Source organism: Perca fluviatilis, chromosome 1 (assembly GCF_010015445.1).
Source record: "Perca fluviatilis chromosome 1, GENO_Pfluv_1.0, whole genome shotgun sequence".
NCBI classification, from domain to species: Eukaryota; Metazoa; Chordata; class Actinopteri; order Perciformes; family Percidae; genus Perca; species Perca fluviatilis.
This window is the reverse complement of record NC_053112.1, coordinates 43,453,932-43,470,379: the sequence shown is the minus strand read 5'-3', so window position 1 is coordinate 43,470,379 and position 16,448 is coordinate 43,453,932. Positions and strand designations below refer to the sequence as shown.

Genomic DNA, 16,448 nt, shown 5'->3' with positions numbered 1-16,448 from the left:
ATATTGAAACTTGTACACATGTAATACTGAAGTGCAGATGGAGAAGGCAAAGTACATGTTGAAATGAATTGAGAGGTGTGGTGCAACAGATAAGGGTGAAGGAACAAGTTATTATATGACAAGAGCAAATTGCAAGATTGGCCATTTTGACAGGGATCCCTTGACCTCTCACCTCATATCTGAATGAAAATTGGTTCTATGGGTACCCACCCTTTACAGACATAGAAGGTGTGTACCTCTCCAGTCACTTCTTTCACCTCTGCTAAACCTCTGCTAATACTATTTAAGTTTTAATTTTAATTTTAATACCTACACCTTTGCAATTGACAATAAACAAATTACGGCGAAAGCTTTGTAAAAGTCCAAACATTACATCAAGTGTCACAAAATAATTTTGGGGAATCTAAAATGTCAGCAAGTCGGATATTATTAGAAATATGCAGACCTTTCATAAACCCTGACTGTGTTGCAGAAATAATTTCTCCTAAACAAAATTTTTATCTTTTATCATACAGTGCAGCAAGTAATTTGTAGTCCGAATCAAGTGAATCAAGATGTATAAGATCTCTGTTTGGTTTAAGAATAAGAGATGTTAAGCCTTGCTTCATAGAAACAGGCAACTCTTTATTTTTGGCCTGTTCGGAAAGTGCCACAAGACTGATGAGGAAAACCGAAACTGTGACTACTGGACCATACGTATCTATGTACTGGACACTGTATGACTTAGCTTAATCCATAAGATGGCAGTAATGCAAAAGGACGCAAGCGGATGCAAGCAGCAAAAAGAAGAATGACGCTATCACGTTGGTTAACTTCCTTTCACACGCACTGTCCGTTCCGCAAAACCGTCCGCTGTTCTGGTTCAGAAGGCCAAATAGCGACGTTTCGGTGAGTTTAAAACCATTTCATTCATAACATATTACACAGCTTCGTTACGTCACATCAAATAGTTACTTTATTATTATTTATACCTGACCTTTAAAGAATTTGAATCACCCTTAATTCACCTTAAGCGACCTCAGTGCGAAAGTCCTTGACAGTATGTGCTCTAACCTGGCTACTAATCAATGCTAACGCTAGCTTAACTTAGCGACCTTCCTTTACTTTTCACAAATTAAAGGCAAATTCATCTACCATTTATTGTGTACAGATTACAGAACAGTAGTGATGTGCTGCGAAGTCAAGTGGTCGCGAGGGTATTTTGCGCTACCTAAGTGAGTGACGTTAAGTGCTAGCGTCATATTCGCTTAGGTCAGGAACTCACGGTTAAAGAGTTCAGATCAAAGTTAAGTTAGTTTGATGTGCTTGACGTTGTATGACTTTGTATTATAAAGTCAGATAAGGCTGGCATCAGCAGCTGAGAAACTGTAACGTTACATCATCGTGCAGAACAAGCAATGTTTATCAGTATTCATGGTGATTGTTGTTTTTGCAGTGCTGACATTCGTGCCAAATAGTGACCATTCGCCAAAAAGTTATTGCTGTCCGTGGGAAGGTGCGCAGCCTGATAAGCTGTATCGTCCAGTTTAAATATGTCCGACAACATCAACAACAATCACTTTTTGGGAAGTGGAAAAAAGAACGGAATGGTTATAATCTAGAGCTTCAACAGGGGGTCCGGGACCCCTAGGTTGTCCTCAGAGTTAGTGCAGGGGGGCGCCAAATTATGTTAAAAAACAATACATAAAAGGGAGTTTCTTAAATTAAATAAATAAGTCTGGAAATATACATTTAATATGAATGCAATATTTTAATAGCAAAGATTTGTGGAAAAAAATATTTACACATTGAAGATAAGCTTACTATAGGTAACTATGGTAGCCATACAGTTAAGCTTAAGGACATTAAAACATGATGCATAAATAATATCCATTTGTTTTCATCCATTCTGCCCAGTTTAATATGCAACTCAATTGTATACAATATATGTGGTAGGGGGTCCCTACTCGGTCTCTCTTTCAGGTAAGGCGTCCCTGGCCTCAAAGACAGTGAAGACCCCCGATCTAGGGCACAGGGCTCTCCCACAGATGGCACCTTTTGGCAGACGATCACTTTTGGGGACGACGCCTGGTTTAACCTCAGAATTTAACATTACAGTAACGTTAAGAATTCGCAATAGGGTTAATATCTAAAAAGTCACAATGTGACCGATTAGTATTCATCAGAATCAACCTTACACTATTTAGATTATGGTACTAGATAGGGACAGTTTATTTACAACCATGTACTGTTTACCAATAGAGACCGATTTTTGCGTCAAATAATAAATATACTATGATGTTTTGATGCTGTCGCTGTTTTTGAACTATTTCTCAAAGTTCTATCCTGTCTGGTTTCAGCTTCTAAGACGTGATGGCTGCAACATTGCGTTTACTGTACTCCGTGTCAAGGCCAGGTAAGATTAAATCACCCAAAGGAACAGAAACATATCCAGTTCCTCTTACAAAATACTAGTCATTTTAGTGCAACTGACCCATTGTCGAAATCATTTAAAGGACAATTCCGGTGCAAAACAAACCTAGGGGTTAATAACAGATGTGTACCCACTCGATCGTTCTCTGGGACATGTTTTCATGCTAATCGCATGTGTTTGTAGCTTCAAACAAGCTAGCGCGGACCGCTGATTAGCTTACAATGCTAGTATTCGGGGCACAGGGAAAGTAAAAACAGATCGCTATTTTATACCACTAAAAAGGCTCAAAATATCACCACACTTCAATGGTAGCATAATGAGGATCCCTAAGTGTTAACCGAAGCATTGAGAACATTGTAAGTGTGCAGACAGTTTATTAAAAAGATAGTTTAGAAAGACAGTAGCTTCCAAGACGGTGGCCGCCTGTGTACGTGAACGCTACTGTCTTTATAATCTATCTTTTTAATAAACTGTCTGTACGCTTACAAAGTTCTCAATGCTTCAGTCACTATTTAGGGACCGTCATTATGCTACCGTTGAAGTGTGGTTATATTTTGAGCCTTTTTAGTGGTATAAAATAGCGATTTGTTTTTACTTTCCCTGTGTCCCAAATACTAGCGTTGTAAGCTAATCAGCGGTCCGTGCTAGTTTGTTTCAAGCTACGAACACATTCGATTAGCATGAAAACATGTCCCAGAGAACGACAGTGGGTACACATCTGCTATTAACCCCTAGGTTCGAAATTGTCCTTTTAAATATTGAGCCATTACATTGAAAATATTTTAGATAACAGGAGCCTATCATTTATGTAGCCTACTCCGTAACAACAGACTACCTGAACGCCTTTCTATCGTCTCGTGTTTCACTCTCCACACCGCTGTCTTTGGACAAAAAGTCACATCCTGAGATCAATAATGTTGTCAGACACTTTTAGTGACAAAAAAAATCACTTTTATTGGACAAAAAGCGAGGCTCCACAATTGCCTCATTAGGTTACATTGTAGCTCGGTTCGCGCCGGCCCGTCATTGCGATCTCGCTCAATACTGGACCAAATTCAGAGATTTTTGGTCACATCAGTCTATTGGACAAAAATGCATGGGGAAATGGAGTCCAGGTTGAAAAAACGGTAGTTACCCTTTAAGCCCATATCCGATACCTGTGTAGTATTATTCAGTTGTACAGTTATTGGGATGTAGTATCTTAATGACAATGCACTTATTCATTTATCTTTCCTTTCAGGCACTATTGTGGCCAGCCAGAATCTAGTGAGGTCCTTCAGTGTGTCCGCACAAAGGGAAGGATTCAGTAAGTACCACTACAACACATAAACAACACTCATTTTGTTGTATTGTTGTTGTGTGTCTCCTTGAAGGGCTTTCAGGGGCCTGTACCAGAAAGTGAGATTACTGGGTTAGCTAGCTACTATGGTAGTGATGGGAGAATCAAGCATTATGAAACTTGGGGCTTTCTTTCCATTTGTGCCAAAAAAGATTAGAAGCTTTGGGGCTCCAAACGCAGCAAACGCAGTGATGTTGGTGGCTTGCAGAGCATATAGTCTCAAGTGCAATAAAAGTTCAACAGGCCTCTTCGCCTTGTGTTTTTGTGTACAGAGTATGTGAATGCCCAAGAGATCCCCACAGATATGAAGTCCATCACAGACCGAGCTGCTCAGACGCTGCTCTGGACAGAGCTCTTCAGAGGTCAGCTGAACATTACTCATATTAAAAAAAAAACACTGGAGGTGGTCTGGCTACTCTTTTTCCATGTGATCTGTACGATGTCTAAGAAATACTTAAACATGAATGATTGTGTTGTGATGTCAGGTCTGGGCATGACAATGAGCTACCTGTTCAGAGAGCCCGCCACCATCAACTACCCATTTGAGAAGGGGCCGCTGTCGCCTCGCTTCAGAGGAGAACACGCACTCCGCAGGTGAGGAGAACCACTTACTGTATCAACCACTTAGTGGATTTTGGGTCACAGGAGTTTATAAATAAATAACATGCATTGTAATGTTAGTCACATTGATTAAAAACTACCGGTACTCAGAAGTTAGAATGTAAGTAAATATTCACAGCATTTCACAACAGTATGATTTTAGAAAAAGTGAAATTCATTATATTCTGTTTTGCAATACGAAACAATGCTCTCTATTTTATTTTAAATCTTTTAATTTAATTTTTCCACATACTTTTTTTACTTTTTACTACAAATCACAGTAATTAACACCAAATTGGTGCTGGTCATGTGACCTGTAAGATTTAATTTTACCGGTCAAATGGAAAAAGTTCTGGTCAAATATTTTCTGGTGTTTATTGCTCTTAAAAACATTTGATCATCAAGGGATGTAGATTTATACAATTTTGAAATGTAGGCTTCTTGCTACAGGTAGAGAGTTCAAAAGAATTAAATCAATGCACATAATTGTGCCGATCTGAATTAAAATAGGGCTATTTTCCATTCGCTAGGCTGAGGAAATAAAACAATACAAACTACAGTACAAACAGACTGGCTCATAAAATTATCACATCCAGACTAGAATCAAAATAATTGTAAACAAGTGTCTCTGCAACTCGCGATGCGCATAAGCCTCTGCCTGACGCCGCTGCGTTGTTTTGATGCAGTTCTGCAGGGAGAAGCTTCTCTCTGCTGGCATACTTTGGCCAGTTTGACCCACTCCGGATAGATTTCACTGTAATCCCAATAAGAACAGCTGTTGACGAAGTCAAGCCTTCTTAACCGCGGACGGCTGTATTCATATATGGTATATCATTGTGCGTCTGTGTTGTTAATGTTAATGAGACGGGCTGTAGCTGGTGCTGACTCGTCCTCACTGACAATTTCTTGGCTTCATTTACATTAGCCCGGCCGCTGCTTGATTTTATAAAGTAATTAACAATATTTCCCTGTTTCGCCGGGGCTTGGGCTTTGACTTCCCGCTTGCTTGTCGCCGTTTGTTGTAAATCTACGGTAGTCTTCTGGATTCAATCAGAGCGAGAATGCGACATAACATTTTTCCTTTATCGCATATGCTACAGTCTACAGTCATTTCTAAATGAAAAAATATGATTGATCATTGTTTTTGACATCATTACAGTTGTTTATGGAACAAAATATATGGAAATTACTGTAACATCTTTTAACACTTCAAATTGTGCAGAGGGAATTATTTCCACTGGTCATTCTGACAGGAGACGATTAGAATTTTCAAAAATAAGCTGGAGGCAGCCACAAAAACACAGCTGGCTAAACTATTTAAAAATGGTGGGTTTGTTCAGGACACCCCCGTCTGTCGCTAGCAATGATGACTCAGTGATTAGTGACGATTCTCTCCAACCAATCAGTAGTCTGCAGGTTTTCACGTCACCTTTTCGTATCGCCTCAGCTCGCTTCGAACCTCGACGGAGACGATACTAAAAAAAAGTAGCTGTTGGCAGGTACCAGGGACTTTTTTTCATAATGGAAAACCTTAGAAGGCGAGTAGAGTCGAGGCGAGTCGAGCAGGTACCATGTAATGGAAAAACGCCATTAATATATCGGTTAAAGGTGACTGAAGTCTTTGTAATTATGTATACCAGGTATCCTTCAGGAGAGGAGCGCTGCATCGCCTGCAAGCTGTGTGAAGCTATCTGCCCTGCGCAGGTACACACACACACATACACACACATGCGTGTGCACGGCTTGATTGCATCATGTCTGCCTTTTTTAATATGAACAAGACAAAACCACTTTGGCTGTATGTATGTTTCAACCGTAAGTAACTGTCTTTACTGTGCATAAAGCATGACATGTATGATTATATATAAATTTGTCAGTTGTGAATACAGATAGGCATTTATATTCAATCTCAATGCCAGATAGCAGATCAGAGGACTATGTCAGTGTGTCTCTTCATCTCCAACAATGTGTGTCCAGGCCATCACCATCGAAGCAGAGACCCGTGCTGACGGCAGCAGGAGGACGACTCGCTACGACATTGACATGACCAAATGCATCTACTGCGGCTTTTGTCAGGAGGCTTGTCCTGTGGACGCCATTGTAGAGGTGCGTGCATGATCCTGATGATGTCTGACATACAGGGTGCCTGCAGGTCCTTAACATGTAGATGTACAGTAAATTCAGTTTTTGATGCCATATCACATTATTGTCAGTAAGTTCTTTAAATGGTCCCATTATTTTCCAACCGGCTTTCACTTTTTGTTTCAACATGGTCTAACATTTGTCCACCAATATCCAGATGTCACCATTTTGTCTTATCAAACACTGCACAACTGCTGGTTCAGTGCTTCAGAAAGTTTAGTTCCCCCATCACTAACTGCAGTTTGATGCAAAACAAGACAAAAAAGGTACAAATGGCACTCAGTGTGACACAAGAGCTACCGGGGGTGCACAATAAAAAGTTACACATTTTCTTCAGGAGAGCATGCCCATGCCCTAGAGGGGGAAACTTCCTGTAGGCTTTTTTTTATATCGCAATATATATTGCAGGAAAGGAATTATTGCAATGTCAGTTTTTTTTTCAACTAATGCAGTGCTTGTTTAAAACATGCCTGTTGGGAACGGGCCGATTGCTTGACACACCCAAGTCGCAGCTACTCACAGTCGGAACACCAGTGAAATACTCTGGTTCACTGGAAAAAACACCAAGACAGACTTTACCCCCAACTAAAAGGGCCCCAAACAGCTAAACATTTATTATGATGTTTAGATATGATTTCTTTTTTAAATATATTGCTATTCTAACTGATTGAAATAACTTACAGAGGCCTCCCAAAGCACTTCAAATATGCTTCTCAATTGTATATTGCTGACACTCACAAAATACAACAATTAAAATATGATGCATTATTATTCATTAAACTATCCAGCATTATATTAGAGTTGAAAGCTCCACCTTGACCAGACGTTAAGTAAATGTAAGTACATTTTGCTGATAATGCATCTCTTTCATTCCTCACTTTAAGTTCACATTTGAATGCAGCACTTGTACTGTGCTGTATTAATAGTTTTACTAATAGTTAAAAGTTTTAAATCAGAAAAAAAGTTTTTTTACAATGCCTACTTCTACAACTGCCAATACCAACATTCCCAGTTAGAGGAAGGGTGAAAAGTAAAAAGAAGACGCTGTTTGCCTGGGGCCCTGAATTCACTAAATCTGCCCCTGAAAAACACATAAAAAAAACAATCCAAGTCGTGCCTACTCAGTCAGAAAGACCGATGAATACACTTAGCTGAGGTATTTAATGCTAAAAAGGCGTAAAGTCGCTTGCTTTGACATAACCACTGCCATTATAAAGGTATTTAAAGATGTGAAACAATATTTTGGCACCAGTAATGTTATTAGTGTTATAAGTTAGTTGGCAAAATTACACCATTTGAGTTGCAATGGATTAGTAGCGCTGTTCCTGTATTCTATTCACTCGTGGTCATTCAGGGAAGAGAAGAACATTTCGGTTCCACAAAGTGTATCCAGCATCCAGCTACAAAAAGTGAGCTGCTGTTTATTCACACAAATGTTGAATGATAGTACACATAATGAGTATGTAGTGCATTTTGGACGCAGCGGCTGACTTCAGTGGCCCCTATGTTTACTTCCTTTATGACTGCTTATGCTGTGTGTGACGTCTTGGTTATTGTTGTTTTGCACATGTGGGTCGGACAGACGGAGGAGATTTCTTTTTCTTTTTATATAGTTAAATATCTTGCAGCCGTAGTTTTTACATATTTTATTTGGCTTATTGACAAGGGAGTCATGTCAGGAGAAAGGCAGCCGGCTCAGCCAATAGATAGCCCTAACCTGATACAAGCAGGAGGGCCTTAAATGCTGACTGACAGGTCAGGGGGTCAGAGGCTGCCCTGGCAGTGTAAAGAAATGTGGCTGTGGCTCTCGGTCTCACAGCAGACAGGAAATTCATTGGAGATGGCACAACTAACTCTTTGCATGAAACCTTGTGGACTTTTCTAGGAAAAAATCTTAATCTTAACAGTTTTGTATTTGTGTTTAGTTACAGTGTTTATTTTTGTTTCCCCTGAGACTTGAAAGAACAATTTTCAAAAGAACTAAAGTCGTGTTCATTATTGTTCTGTGTGATTTCAATACATCTCTGTGAGATTCAATTTCCGTTTAGTAGTTTTTTCTTTATAGTCCTATCACAATTTATACATTCATGTGACATCCCTGCAGCATACATATCCTGAAAGCCCAGTTTGTCGTGAAACAAATTAAATGTCTTTAACCTGATTATGCATAACAGGGTTGAGGTTATACAAGCATTATGACACAAGGAGACCAGGCAACCCAAATATTGGAGGAAATGGCTAAACTAAATATTTACAATACACAAGTTGGTTTAGTGCCATGTAAAGTAAGTCCAAACCAAATTCTGTTTTGGGCCCCCATGATAATAGCTGCGTGTTAAGTTACAGCTTTTAAAGTTCATTTCATAGAAAAAGCCATTTGCTTACTCTGACCCCTTCTTTCTCTTTTACATTCCCCTCTCCATCCTCTGTCTTTCCTTCTTTATTCAGGGTCCTAACTTTGAGTTTTCCACTGAAACCCATGAAGAACTGCTCTACAACAAGGAGAAGCTTCTCAACAATGGTGACAAGTGGGAGGCAGAGATAGCTGCCAACATACAAGCTGATTACCTCTACCGATAGACAACACACACACACACACAGTGTACAGTTAGCACATACCAGAATAACCTCTGACACACACATACGTCCATACTGTACATACTGTAAGAAGACAGTCAGCTGTGGATGTGCTTCAGGGTTGGATTTGGGTTTGCTGATGCAGCTTTTATTTCAAACCAAACACATTTCCTCTGGTGTCAGTGTCATCCCCTTCTGATATACTGAATATTACTTTGATATGTTTAATTTTTACCATGTCATTGTTTGGATATCATATTTATTGTAGAATAATTACTACACTGGCATTCTGTGATGAGTGTACACCAGCTGCCTCAGCATGGCCCAGTCAGTGATCATCCAGTCATCCATGTGGTTGTTTGCACAGTCCCACTGGACTAAAGCATGGAGACTGAGTCATGTTGTGGCAGTATCAGTGCTGTACACTGATGGCATATTGCAGACTTCTGATGTCCTACACAAGTATACATAGATTATTGTTGTTATATTGGATGATAGTGCAGAGTATGATGGTCTTTGTGCTGTTTCCACCCTGACTCAAGAAATAAAATTCTGGGATAAAGACTAAATGCGTTGAATGTGAAGGTTCCATCTTTACTTTAGATGAAGAATTTGAAACAGTGAACATCATCTCCAGGTCACCAAATTGGACAGACTCCATCTGTTAATGAAGACTGTGACCCCCTTTGAGATGTGGTTGAAAGCTCTTGAAAAAGCTAGCAGTTGGACCTCGAGTTAAGAGGGATGTTTTGTCTTGTGTACAATCGAGTCAAAGATTGAATCAAGTATAAGTAAAAAAGGTAAGATGTCCACCCACATGTAATTCAGCAGTGTGCATTAAATGTCACTAAAGTTAGTGTGTGCGTTGCCTACATTCATTGGCTAAATGTACTTTTTTCTTGCTTGTATTTTGCAAAACAGATTTTAAGGTCACTTGGTCTAATGTTACCAATTTAAAACCGATAAACCCGTAGCAGTAATACATAGGATCAATCATGATACGATCAAACTTTCTTAAAGTGCTCATATTATGCTTTTTGGCTTTTTCCCTTTCCTTAACTGTGTTATGTATCTTTTTTTGTGCATATTATAGGTTTACAAAGTGAAAAAGCCCAAAGTCTACCCCAAAGGGACTTACCATCTCCCACAGAAAACACTATTCACAGACTGCTCCAAACAGCTCTATTGTAGTCCAGCCTATACTTCTGTGACAAACACTCGTCACTTTGTAACACACATTATAATGCTTGTCTAGCTGCTAGTGCGGCACGTCCTCATAGTCTGCTTCTGACTGGCTAGCAGTCCTTACCTAGGTACTGCACATGTGCGACTCACAACAAAGATGGAACAAAAGTGAGATGCCTCACTCGGTAGCTAAAATAGAGAGCTCAACACACAGGGTGAAAAGAGGAGCTGCAGCAATGTGCAGTACAAAAATATAGTGGTTTTTTTTATTAAACCATGTAAACCTATTCTGATATAACCTCTAAATACAATTATGAACCTGAAAATGAGCATAACATGAGCACTTTAGTCAGAAACTCATGCAGCTGTTTACCAAGCCTTATTGAAATTACTCTGCTGGTATTAAAGGGACAATGACTAAAACAAATAGTTAAAAAAAAAACTACAGTAAAACATGATTTCATAAAAACATCATTTTATACACAAATTGTATATATACAATACCTTGGCCACAATTTCTGTAGCTTCCTTTTCAACTAAAACAGTTAATTTTATTATGTGGTGCTAATGACATTTTTCCTCAGGTATTTGGAGAAACCAACAAAAATCTGTATATTCTCAAATAGTATGGTCTTAGCCACTATTAGTTGTTTCCAGACAGTGTGAAGAAGATATTCAGATCAAATCAGTTTAAAAAGTTTTCATTTTGCCTAAAAACCTACAACCTAAAGTGCCTGTATTTGCTAAATCACCCATCAACAGTCAGACATGAAACTCACCCACCTTTCGGCAAAATTTGACGCTTTGAAACCAAAATAGGTGAATCATGTAGTCCACATGGGATTTGTTTTGATGCACTGGATTTAACCAATCATTGAACTTCTACCTACCAATGAAACGAGGTCTAGCCAATTAGATGCAAAGTAGGGCGGGTCTTTGCCGAAATGTGAGAGTGCGGTGCTGTTGTGATGATTTGTCATTAACTGTATAAAAGCTATCTGAAGCCCAAACTGCCTTGATAAAGCTGTCTGTTTGGAATCAGCATGGCAGTTATTTAAACATAACGGCCTTGTCCCAGAGTTTAGACGTCTAGCTATATGAAAAGCTAAACAATGCCACGTTTTAATAAATGTAAATAAAGAAGCTAATATCAACATGGACAAAATCATGAATGTGCTAATTCGCTTTTTTGATGATGACCTGGCCAAAGTAGTAAAGTTTAGTTTTCACAATGATTTATTGTAGGATTATGATATTATTGCAATATGTAAATCCACATTGACTCTTAATTTAACATATGGTTGGAAGAAGTAAAAATGTATTCAAAACGTTTTAGTTTTTAAAAATTATGACTTTTATCATTGTGTAATGTGAGAAGGACTTTAACTGTTTTGCCAGTCAAATTAACTTTAATGAGTGCATATTGAAATATTACACTGTTGGTTGGCGCCATATATTTTCCTGCTTTTTTGTCCTATGCCAATCATTATGTAGCTGAACGTTGTTAGTGTGCATAAATAAAGTCATTGGGTTTTGGGAATGAAGTTCATGGATTTTATGCCACTTGTTGCTGCAGTTCTGTATTGATACTCATCAGTTCTGTTTCTATAACAGCAGCAGTAATATCAATAATTAATAACGCATGGGTGCACATTATATTCATGGCAATAAATAATTTGTTTATAAATAAGAAAATTAACGTTTGTTTCGATAAATGAATTAAAGCTGGTAATTGCTTGGCTGCGGACTAGGGATTCCACGCTGCTTCTCTCTAACCCCATTCTTTTATCCGTCAATATGCCTTAACGTCAAAACAACGTGACAAATCATCTGTATCTAGGTTGGAACCTGTATGGCTGAACCATGTATGGTCCAGCCATACAGAAGTAGTGGTTAAATTATTTAGTAGTACTTTTAGAAGTAGTGGCTAAATTATTTCAGGGATAGTCAATGTCTATAATATGGAAGCAAAGAGGGGACTTAATTAAAATGATTATGTACACTTAAAAATGTTATTCACATTAGCGTTATGATTTTCCACATGTATGTGTTTTTAAAAGTAAAAATGAAAAGACAATAATTCAATTTGCATTTTTATTCTCACATACTTATGGGCTCAATAACTTTATAAAAAAAAACAGTGCTGAGGTTTTCTCTCTGTTACAAACCATTTTTGGCCTACAGGGTTTATAATGCACATTTATTAGGTAACCGTTCATTTAGTAGGTTGGTTAAATTAAAGACTATATATTATGCTAATTTTCAGGTTCATAATTGTATTTAGAGGTTGTACCATATTAGGTTTACATGGTTTAATTTTCAGAAAACACCATATTTTTGTTGTACTGCACATTGCTGCAGCTCCTCTTTTCACCCTGTGTGTTGAGCTCTCTGTTTTAGCTACAGAGTGAGGCATCTCACTTCTGTTCCATCTTGTTGGGAGTCGCACATGAGCAGTACCTAGGTAAGGACTACTAGCCAGTCAGAAGCAGAGTATGAGGGCGTGCCATGCTAGCAGCTAGGCGAGCATTATAACGTGTTACAAAGAAGTAAAGGCTGGACTACAATAGAGCTGTTTGGAGCAGTTTGTGAACAGTGTTTTCTGTTGGAGATGGTAAGTCCCTTTTGGGTGGACTTTGGGCTTTTTCACTTTGTAAACCTATAACATGCACAAAAAAGATATAACACAATAAAGGAAAGGGAAAAAGCCAAAAACCATAATATATATGATAATACTTAGTACTTAGTACTAATAGTAGTTAAAGGTGCTCTAAGTGATGTGACGTGTTTTTTAGGCTACAACATTTTTTGTCACATACAGCAAACATCTCCTCACTATCCGCTAGCTGCCTGTCCCCTGAACACACTTTGAAAAATCACGGTCTCTGTAGACAGCCCAGGCTCCACAAACGCCAACAAAAACAAACTGCGCCAACCTGCCCCACGAACCATAATAAACAGTGTTCCAGCCAATAACCGACAAGAAGGAGTTGGTTGAGTCATGAATATGCATTGTGGAAGTAGCCTACGTGCTAACGCTGCTGCAGTGATGGCTCCTTCTTGTCTTGCGCTCAGCGCTCACCGGAAAAGTGCTTCTAATATCCTTCACTGGTCTCCGTCCAGAGCAACGGGATCTGTTGGTCCATTCTTATATACTGTCTATGCATTTCCCCCGACTCATTTCCTGGTTCTCCTTCTCCATAAACAACATGAAATCAAGGAGAGGGTTAACTTTTCCTGCCTGTTAAAATATGTTCATTATGTCCTCAGTTGTATTGTAATGTAATGTTGTACTGTTCTGTATAGTGTATATGTTTATGCTACAGGGAAGCGCTAAGGTGCAGGCTATAGAGGACGCGTCTGCATCATTATGTTTGTTCCAGTTGATTTACCGTAGTTAAATCGGAAGCTGTCTGACCGTGGGACTGATGTGTCTGCAGCTCAAAAATAAATATGCCAAGAACGGCTAAAGATGATTCATCTCTATTGTCTCTTTTCCTCCAAATGCAACATTAGCTGCAACAATAGTGTAACATAACTCAACACTGCTAAAGATTTCCCACCGTGGACAGAAAGCACAGGGGGACACTTTGTTTCTCTCACTATGACTCTAGAGTCGGTACTCGCACCGAAGTGAATCGCTGTCACTCTCTCACTTCTTCCTCGCTCTACCACACACTCCCCACACACACATGCCGGCTCAACGCACGGCACACACCAGCGCACAATTATAAACATCCGGCCACACAGGCTATGGTAAAAGCTCTGCGTGGAGCCTCCATAGAACCATAATACAAGCTTTAGTGGTCAAATGGAAACACACTTTTTTTTCCACCTTTATTTATCCAGGTAAGTCAATTGAGAACAACTTCTCATTTGCAATGACAACCTGTCACATTCACACCTGGAAGCTGCCCAGTACAACCACAGTCTGGTGTGCTGGCCACTGAGCAGCTCCACTGGAGCAGTTGGGGTTAAGGTCCTTGCTCAAGGGCACTTCAGTGGTGGTAATGAGGGAGGGACAAAGCGCTGTTCTTTCACTTTCCCCACCCAGATTTTTATCCTGTTGGTCTGGGGATTGAACCGACGATCTCCCGGTCACAAGCTCGTTTCTCTAACCTTTAGGCCACCACTGACATTCACAATGCTGTTTGTGTGTGTGTGTGTGTGTGTGTGTGTGTGTGTGCGTGTGTGTGTGACATACAGTGATATCAGTATCTATTGACTCATAACTATCAGATTTAGACTTTTCTGCTGCATCCAAGTAATCCAGTTATAGAGATCAATTATTGTCTGTACATCCATGGTTGAGCATGACTTTCCATTGTGCAGATATGACAAAATGTAAACAAATATGTGGCAAAAAACAACAACAAACAGGAGTGTGGGTAGTTTTAAGTTCAACATTTAGGCATTCTGTGTTGTTTTCAGATAAAAAAAAATACTTTTATTCAATATATTCAGACTTTCATTTAATATATTCAAGGTTCATTCAGTATATTCAGACTTTATTCAATATATTCAGACTTTCATTCAATATATTGTATTGTATATTGTAAAACCTGTAAAGAAAAAAAAATATATATATATACATATTATTTTTTTACAGGTGGTGAATGAAATGATCCTAGCTCGTATCCAGTAAATTCTATAAAATAACTTTGAGTCAGTTATACAGTAGTCTATATCCTTGACATTCTACTTCCAGTCCCCCGGATTTCACTCATTTAGGCCGGATATCCGTTGCCATGGGCTTCCTTTGTGTTAGCATTTTAAACTCTGGTCGATTTATGGGGACTATGGTTGACCTTTTCTCAGATCTCTCAGGTTTGTTTCTATTGCATGCAGGCTTTCGTACAGTTCACAAGTTAATGACCAAAATGTAAAATTGCCTCATGTTGCACAACTATGTGGTCAGTCATTTGTCTTTTGTCATTGAAGTTTTTATTTACTTACACATACATAAACATACATAAATCTTTACATTTGGTTACAAGATGTACAAAGGCATATGATACATTAACATATTTAGAAATTCAGTCATCTGTTTTTTTTTGAGTGAGACACCTGAAGTGTCAGTCAAGTCTGTTGTCTGTAGGTGTTGCAGTTTCTGAGTTCCAGATACTTTTAGAGCAGAAGCAGAAAACACCTACTTGACCACACTGGTCCATACCAGTGTGACCAATGTGAGAAGAGTTTTAGGGGCCATCCACACGGAGGCGCTTTTTGATGCAAACGCACGTGTTTTGCATCGTTTGGGCCGATCTTCCAAACGAATCCTGTAAACGCACTGCCTGAAAACGCACCTGGTCCCAGGGTGAAAAAATTCAAAAACGGCTCCCTTTTGGCTTCGTTTGGACGGTGAAGCCGCATATGTGCGTATCGATGATGTCATCGCCACACCCCTCAACCTCTAACGTTATGTAGCTAACTTTAAACATCGCTAAAGTAGCTCACACTTTCATTGAATTTGGGTGTTTTATTACATTTTATTAGCCTGACGTGGTCATACTCAGATTCTAGTCAGAATGTGAGTCTGAAACCGCTCCATTGGGCTGTGATTATGGGGCGTGTTCCAACCGAACCAGGAAAAAAAATGCCTCTGCATTCATTGGATAGACATCCAACCAATCACAGCAACGGAACTCAACACTGTGTATCGTCTCCATAGCAACCACTCTTTGCACAATGCATTCGCGTGCATTCGTTCTAACTTCCGACTTTTAGACTTTTTTGAAGCTGGATATATCATTTGTTTCTTGTAAATACAAATGTAGATAACGTTAATGATAGTGACATGCTCGCTACAGTCGCATTTCTAGAGATGGATCGGCGAAAACACGTTTTATTTCTCTGATTCACGGCTTTGTTCTAGCGCCGGCGGTCCCTCTCTTCACTCACTCTCTAGGTCTCTCCACCATAACGCTCTCTCTCTTCAGTCTCTCTCTATCTCTCTCCACCATATAACGCTCTCTCTCTTCAGTCTTTCTGTATCTCTCTCCACCATATAACGCTCTCTCTCTTCAGTCTCTCTCTATCTCTCTCCACCATATAACGCTCTCTCTCTTCAGTCTCTTTCTTGCTTTCAGGCAGTTGTTGAGGCTCCTCTGCTGAGGATTTTAAAATGAATGCGCTGTCGATATCTTCTGTAACAGACGCGATGGTGGAATCTACACATCTCAACAAATCCAA

The 16,448-nt window shown here is 39.3% G+C and overlaps 1 protein-coding gene across 1 annotated transcript; it reads left to right on the top strand.

The window, feature by feature from the left end:
* The first annotated feature begins 737 nt into the window (after window positions 1-737).
* On the top strand, window positions 738-9,640 carry ndufs8a (NADH:ubiquinone oxidoreductase core subunit S8a). The gene is made up of 8 exons (XM_039797641.1): window positions 738-888; window positions 2,340-2,395; window positions 3,654-3,719; window positions 4,025-4,114; window positions 4,238-4,346; window positions 5,993-6,056; window positions 6,330-6,458; window positions 8,943-9,640. Exons 2-8 carry the CDS (start codon window positions 2,353-2,355, stop codon window positions 9,072-9,074), a joined length of 633 nt encoding a protein of 210 aa, XP_039653575.1. The 5' UTR covers window positions 738-888; window positions 2,340-2,352; the 3' UTR covers window positions 9,075-9,640.
* The last annotated feature ends 6,808 nt before the right edge of the window (window positions 9,641-16,448 follow it).